This window comes from Phaseolus vulgaris, chromosome 9 (genome assembly GCF_000499845.2).
Source record: "Phaseolus vulgaris cultivar G19833 chromosome 9, P. vulgaris v2.0, whole genome shotgun sequence".
Lineage (NCBI taxonomy): Eukaryota > Viridiplantae > Streptophyta > Magnoliopsida > Fabales > Fabaceae > Phaseolus > Phaseolus vulgaris.
In genome coordinates this window covers 27,670,715-27,678,593 of record NC_023751.2, presented here as the reverse complement: position 1 = coordinate 27,678,593, position 7,879 = coordinate 27,670,715, and the positions used below count along the sequence as shown (strand labels likewise).

The 7,879-nt window shown below is 35.8% G+C and overlaps 1 protein-coding gene across 1 annotated transcript; it reads right to left on the bottom strand.

Moving 5' to 3' along the window:
* Positions 1–463: 463 nt before the first annotated feature.
* Positions 464–3,856, bottom strand: LOC137820255 (hydroxyproline O-galactosyltransferase GALT6-like). The gene is made up of 7 exons (XM_068624226.1): positions 2,846–3,856; positions 2,217–2,449; positions 1,835–2,125; positions 1,624–1,752; positions 1,351–1,524; positions 955–1,062; positions 464–852 (listed from the first exon to the last, which is right to left on the bottom strand). The coding sequence occupies exons 1-7, from the start codon at positions 3,639–3,641 to the stop codon at positions 643–645; spliced, it is 1,941 nt and encodes a 646-aa protein (XP_068480327.1). The 5' UTR covers positions 3,642–3,856; the 3' UTR covers positions 464–642.
* Between the last annotated feature and the right edge of the window lie 4,023 nt (positions 3,857–7,879).

The following is a 7,879-nucleotide window of genomic DNA, read 5'->3' as shown; positions in this document are numbered from 1 at the left end:
ACTGGATCATATCTACAATAACAAAAAAATACAAATCATTAAAAACTGAAAGATAAGAATTGTGTAAAAATTATTCAATAACTAAGATTGTGAGGAAAAAAATGATATCAAAGCTAGAGTTTTTTTAATATAAAACAAATCAAAATTAAGTCATTATGAATTTATTTTTTCTTATTTTAACTTGGGGGAGTTTACTCAATAAAGCAAAGCAGGTTAAAATAATTGTGAAATTGGAAGTTGAAAAAGTGGAATGAGGGGAACAGGCAAAAGGAACCAGCTTGGTGTAATAATTGATGTATATTTTCTGTGGATATATATATAAAAGAAAGCTATCCCTGAAATGATTTTACAGAACTTGTATCTGCGTCAATATATTCTCCTCCCACCTTTCCCCCTTTTATCATCATAATCCAATAACGAGCCAAAAGAATTGGGAACCCCAAAAAGGGGTTAGGAAAAGAGAGCCAGAAAACCAATAATAAATAAATAGTGAGAATAAAAAAGGCCATTTTATACAGGGCGACGTTTAACTAACCAAGCTCCACAGTTATATACAATATTCGAGGGTATATTGGCTTCACTGCAAAACTCGTTTTCTCTGTCCCTCTCTCACGGGAATGATCAAAACCTATGTCTCTTTTGTCATCTCATGTCACAGCACTGAGGCCTTGCCTGCCTTTGCAGTTTATCCCACAGACACATCATCTGCCTGGGCGATTGGTAATGGGCGGTGTAATAGTCTTCTATGCAACCAAATTGGCAGAACTTCAAGCTATGAGAGTAGTGTACAGGTTTCGAGCTGTTAAATTGCTCTACCCACATTCCCATACTCACATCTTCCATCTTAAACAACTGCATAAAGAACAAATCACACAAACATTCAGCCAAACAAAATTTCAAAACCATTCAGGTAAGGAACAGAGAAAAAATGCAATATAAATCATGTTTACTGACCCTTAATTTATGCATTTCAAATTCAGATACAATATATAGTGCAATATCTGATGACAAAATATAACCCGGGCCATTAGCGTAGGGTGGGTAATCCTCTTCTGGCCATTCCTGAAAAAAAAATCAATATTTAAATACTCCAAGATTTTTCCTGCAAGAAGCTTAAATATGACACGGGCCCTGGTTAAATATGACAACACACATAAGGACCATGGTAAACAGTTCAAAAATTCACAGCCGACAGAGAGTGCAAATGCAATTTGGAGCTAAGAAAATAGGTAACTTCAGGAATTCTTTGGAATAAAATATACATATTCGTAATCATAACTATTTCTAGAGTATTCTCATTCCTGAATAAACGTTTAAACAAAAGCATTGCGATGGGTGCTGATTACTTACTTCATAGGTCACTGCCCATTTCCCATATCGCAAGGGTTTATGATAGTAATTTATGTTACCGATATAAAAGCTGGTATCGTCTGGAATCTTCCTTGCTTCACTGATAACGGCATCCACTCTAACAAAAGTATCATCATCGCCTTTCATGATATACTTAGCAGAAACCGTATGAACCTATGAAATATAGAGCACATCTTATATTCCATAAAATATCTCAAATATCACTCAAAACTTGATAGTTCATAGCTCGATTATTTTTAATCAATAACTCACCCCATAATCACATATGGCCACCGTTTTCAACACAACAAGATCATAGTTATCTAAGTAAGGCACTATAACAATATCACCAAAAAATTCTGCTTCCTTCTTCAACTCTACATTAATTTCCTGTCTTGCATGCTGCCAATATTTCAATCAAATAGTAAGAAACGCCAGCTGAACATTAGAAACGAAATAACAACTGTAAAAACAAATAACCGACCAGTGCAACAAAGAATCGAGCAACCACTGCTCCAGATTTGACAAGCCTATGCTGCATCCATGACTTTCTCACAGCCATCCGCTCAGAAAAATGGTTTCCAGCTGAGAGGACACCAATGAACAATTCTACGCCAGAGTCAGAAAGTGGCTGGGCACGCCACCTGGTGGAAAATTCAAGATGCCGCTGTGGGGAAAAACTGGGATGCGATGAAGGCAAAGACGCTGCAAATACAGAGTGAACATCAATGTCTCCAGTCAGCGAAAGCCCGGTGGCATCCTCAAGAGTAAAACCCTGCCAAAATCAAAAGGCAAAATCAAGTGATCAAGCAAATCAATCTTGGAGTCCAGGTAGATATCTTCAAGGGCAAGGATATATCACTCACAGCGCGATAAGGAAAAGATGTCACATGTCTCCCATCAACAGTAACATGATACCCCTCCAACCCAGCACTAACAGTAAGAACAAATAGCTTCCCCTCAGAAAATGGGAATGGCCACTCAACGTTTACTTTCTTGGTGCGCCCTATCAGTCTTTTCAACCACCACGTCGACTTAGATTCCTCAAAGTGATCTTCATCATCCTTAATCCACTTCTCGCACTTCACCATCCTATCCACTGCACCCAATGCAAGCCATGACTCAATTCAATTCAATCAACCACAACCAAACACAACCAATCTCACCACACAAAATGGAACATCACATATTTCTTTAAAAATTACACTATCAATTGGGCAGAAAATCAGACATCTAGTCAATCATTAAGGTCATTTGGCGGTTGCATAGCGTTTAAAAATTGTCATTACGTTCTAAACAGTTTCTTCAATCCAAAGAAGGAAAAATAAGTAAAAATCAAAAAGATCAAAGAGTACCATATAACTGAGAACACATTAAAATCACTGGTAAACATCCACATCATAAAACACAACATCTACAAATTTCCAAATTAATCACGCGAAATCAAACTTCTAAACAGGCGAAAAAAATATCTAATTTCAGTTTCGAAACTCACCGGTATCTTCATCGGCTTTGGATTTCCAACCGTCGCACCTGAGAGCGGAACCCCACTGCATGCGATAACACGTGTTGAGTTCAATCACAGGCTTCCCACTCCAATCCCCCTTCAACCTCGGGTTGAAGTGAAAAACCCTAGGAGGCTCTTCACCGTCCACCGTCTTCAGCCCCTGCAACTCCACCACAAACTGAGACACCATCACCGGTTCATCCTCCGTCACAACCGCTATCTTCGGCTCGAAATCCGGCCGCGCCGCCAACGGCTTCCCAACGACCGTCACGTGTGAGCCCAATGTGAGCCCACACGGCAGCGGCACGACGCCCAAGGTGTCCGAAACGGACAGAGAAACCGAACCGGGACATGAACTGGACCGGTTCTCGGGCTTCGAGACAACGGTCCGCGACTTTCCAGATTCGAGGTCCTTCCAGAGTCTCCGTCCCACCTGGCGCGCGTGCTTTACAAGCTTGTAGAGCTCGAACGACCCGTCGTTGCCCTTGGATTCAAACGCCGCCTCGTTTAGGACCAACGCCGAAAGGACACTGCGGCTAGCGAGTTGACTCGGCGAGTGAGCGTTGGAAACCGTTTTCAAAGGACGCGCCGGAGAATCCTTTAGTTGCGAGTCTTCCTCGCTTAGGAGCTTGAGAGGGCGCGTGGCGACGGCGGTGAAGTCGGTTTTGAAAACGAAAGGGATTTCGAGTGTGACGAGTACGAGGTAGAAGAAAAGCGCACCGATTAGAAACTGAATCGATCGTTTTCGTGTTAACATAAACAGCGTTTCAAGCTTTCGCTTCATCTTCTTCTGTTTTTTTTCTCTTTTGCGAAGATTCTTGAAACGCTGTTTCTCTCTCTCACTTCAGTTATGGAGAGGAGAACAAAGAGGCGTGAGAAGGAGGTGACCGACTTTCTGGAATTACATAAAATGCAAAAATAAAATAAAAAACGGCAACGGTTTGAAGTTTTGAAAGGAAAAATTAGGGAAAATAAAAATAGTGGAATTGAAATTTCGATGAAGTGGCCGAGACTGGCCCACTCACCATTAAACTTTGTTGCCAACGGATCCTTTTGCTTTTTCGTCACCACAGACCAATTTTTCTGTACCAAATTGTTCTTCTTTATGATTAATTAAAAGAACAAATGAGACATTATTTGGTGCCTTCTATTTTTACCTATCACTCCAAATTAAGATTAAATGTTTTTAATAAGTTGTTTATAGTTCTGTTTCAAAACATTAAATAAACCTTAAAACTGACAATTATATTAAAATATCATAAAACCTGAATGTTTTACTGATATCATCAAATTTTAAATTTACTTTTAACATTGATATTAATAACTGTTAATATATAAGAATAATTAAAAGGACTACTATTAGTTATATTTATAAACTACTATTTAGTTATAATAATGTTGTTATACACATAGAAATGAATTATTTTTTATTTTAACTTTATATTCCACTTTTCATTTTATTTATATTAATAGTCTAGATTAATGGTTTATAAATGCATATTAATTATCTCTCATATAAAATTGAGATTTTTTTTTGAATGAAGTGTGTTTTTTAGTGTTGAATATAATAAGCTTAGCGATAGTTTATCTCATGTTATTTGTTATTATTTTGATTTATAATAATAAGGAAATTAATTTTATATTTTTTAATTTTTAATATGATATCTAGGACATAACCTTGGTTATGATTCAAGTTTTTTTTAACGTTTTCCAGTCATCGTCACCACTTACCCTACTCGTCCTCTTAATTGAAGTTCATTTGATTTTTTTTATTTTTTTTAAATTCCTCTTTATCCATATACTTATACTAAATATGTTAATGTTCATCTCTTCATTGACAAATTAGATATAACTATTTTTTTTCACTTGTGTCTCGTTTATTAAATTATGGCTTAAAAGTTAAGTTTATGTTGATCATCTTACTTAGTGTGTTACCAATGTTGCTGAAAATGAAGTCTCCCGTTAGTTGAAAATCGATGTTCAATTATGCATTGTTATCTCTCAAAGGAAGTATTCATTGGAGTGGAGGAACTTAATTAATGAATTTAAAATTTGTTGACAGATCCTAATGTCAAACTCCCAGTCTGGGGAGTCTCTCTCAAATCTCGAGAAATACAAAAGATTATTTGAAAGATTAAACTACATTATTGTTACTTGTCCTGATATTTCATTTATAAATTTTTCATGATTGCATTCATACATTAACATCCTGATATTTCATTTATAAATTTTTCATGATTGCATTCATACATTAACATGCATTTGTTTTCTATAGTATTAAAAATAATTGTAGTTTTATTTTGTAACTATTTTTTAACATATTCATGCATGTTTTAAATTAAAGTAGATTGTTTGAATCTTGTAAGTTATGCACGTGAATATGGGATCAAATTAAGTTTTTGTGTTTCTATATTTGCTAAAACAAAAAAATTTAGAAGTACAAAAATTAAAGGTCATGAGTTAGTTAATGAAGAAATCACAATGCATGACCTTTTCTTGCATGTATGGAAAATTGATGTTTATGACTTTATTTATGTCTTTGTAAGGTATTGATGTGATGTAAGGTTTCAACTTTCATTTAATGGAACACACTTTGATTTAATTTGATCTTTTGTTCTCTATTCTTTTCTATGTACACATGAATTTTGTGACTTGCAAGATTTCAATTTAAATATAAAATGGTTAGCTTTTTTCTTTCTTTCTCGTATACTTGTGTCATTTATATTTAATAGTTGGTGATTAAAATAATGACTCAATAAAAAAAAATTGTTTTGCGACATCCTCAAAGGACTCGTGCCATGGTGAGAAGAATGGAGAAATTTATAGCAATCACATGAGGCTCTAAAAGCTTATATGAGTTCTCTGAATGTGATAAAGAACAATGTGGGAAACTATATTGATATGACTGAAAAGGGTATTCCTTACTACCCTCCAAGCTTTTACCCTGATCAAATGAGAGTACAAAATGCTAACATCGAAGGGAATATGATGGTCGTTGTTGCATATCCATCTCATCCCTTACAACAAAAAGGGACCCACGAAGTCTAGACACAATCATTCCCTCATTATAGTTTCCTTCTTGGCTACACTCCACCAATTGAGGAGTATCATGAGCATGCTCAAGCTTTGTTTACTACAACTCATGTGAAAGTTACCATGCCCCAAGAAAGTATTCATGAACCATTTCATATGCCAATATACAATCACAAAAATGCAAACCACATGTCCTTGACAAAATGGAGATTTTGGAAGAAAGGTTGAGAGCTATAAAAGGAGGGAGTTATGCTTTTGGTGATGCTACAAAATTATGCATGGTTCCAAATGTAGTGAAACCTCCAAAATTTAAGGTGCCAGGATTTGAAAAGTTTAAAAGGGCCACTTTCCTAAAGAACCACCTGATTATGTGGTGCGGTAAAATGGTTGCCCATGCTTACGACGAAAAGTTGTTGATATTTTTTTTTTTCAAGATAGCTTGGTTGACATGGCTTTGAATTGGTACATGCACCTTGAAAAGTTGATATGGCTCTTGATAGGTTGCAATTGCAAAGTATGACAAAGAAAGAGGTTGAAAATTTCAAAGAATACGTTCAATGATAAAGATAAATTGTTGCCCAGGTAGAGCCATCTCTACATGATAAGGAGATGGTAACTGTGTCCATAGACACTTTACAATCTCCATTCTACAAATACATGGTGGACAATATTTCTTCAAACTTTGAAGATATTGTCATAATTGGAGAAATAATGGAGGTTGGTATAAAGAGTGGAAAAATTTCACATGGCCTATCTATGGTCGCAAATGTGAAGAAATTTGGGTTTAAGTCTGGAAAGAGAAGAGAAGGAAAAGCTCATGCAGTTTCTTCCACACCAACATGAGCATGTTATACTCCAGTACAATACGAACATGCATATCCACACCTAACTATCCAATTACCATATATCGCCAAGGAGGCCTCCACCTACTATCCTCAACCATATCATCCTGGACATTTCCCCAACCACATACCTTTCACCAAACACAACCTATCACAAGTCCAGAGTTCCATTCCAAACATAATTAGAAACCTAACCCCAAATATAACATTGGTCATAACTCTAACCAAACCACTAATTAGAAAAATGTTGACTAAGATAAGAGGGTTGTGAATTTTACTCCTATTCATGTTACCTTGAGTTGTTACCAAACTTCCTCCACAATTCTCTACTTTCTATTTGCTCTAAGAAACCTGTACAACCCCCTTTCTCGAAGAGTTATGATGTGAATGCAAAGTGTGAATACCATGGAGGAGTTGTTCATCATTCAACTAAGAGATGTTAGGCTATTGAGTGTAAGGTGCAATCCTTGATTGAATTAGGATGACTAAGTTTTGAAGAAGACTTGAGGAAAATTCTCTATCAGGTCATGAAAACACTTCTACAAGTGTTGTGGGGAAATGAAAGGGACTCCAAATCATGAAGGACCACATAAAAAATGAAGAAAACATTTTCTTGGAAGCATTTTCAGTATTTTAGTCATTTTTTGATACAGTCTTATGCAAAAATAGACATTTTTTAAATTCACAATTTTGTTGGAATCTAATATGCCTTGATTGCTTTCATTATACTATCACAAGTTTGCTTAATCCCTTTTTGCTCCCATTCCATGAGTTATACAAGGTTTTATCTGAAACAAGTCCTAAAGGGTGTCATAAAAAAGGGGCAAAAGTGATTGCAAGTTGAATCAATTGTTTTTCTTGACATAATCTTCAAACCCATGATATTACAAAAAATAACGCAAAACATAAGCAAAAAATAAATAAAATAGAGAATAACTTCAGGGAACATCACCCTTTTTTCTCGATTTAGTGTTTTAATGAAGAATAAGAAGCTGACTTTTTCTTTTGAAACACTTATATGCATGTTGCTTGAACCCTCTAACCCTAATAGACACTATCGTTCCCTCAAAATACATAAAAGGAATCGCATATTAGGACATACTTATTGAGTTTACCTCATTTGTGCTAATTGGTTAGTTTTCGAAGA

Coding starts and splice junctions, on each gene's coding strand:
- LOC137820255 (XM_068624226.1), bottom strand. CDS start 3,641: ATGAAGCGAAAGCTTGAAACGCTGTTTATGTTAACACGAAAACGATCG. Junction 2,450..2,845: donor CAAAGCCGATGAAGATACCG/GTGAGTTTCGAA, acceptor CATTGGGTGCAG/TGGATAGGATGGTGAAGTGC. Junction 2,126..2,216: donor CATCTTTTCCTTATCGCGCT/GTGAGTGATATA, acceptor TGATTTTGGCAG/GGTTTTACTCTTGAGGATGC.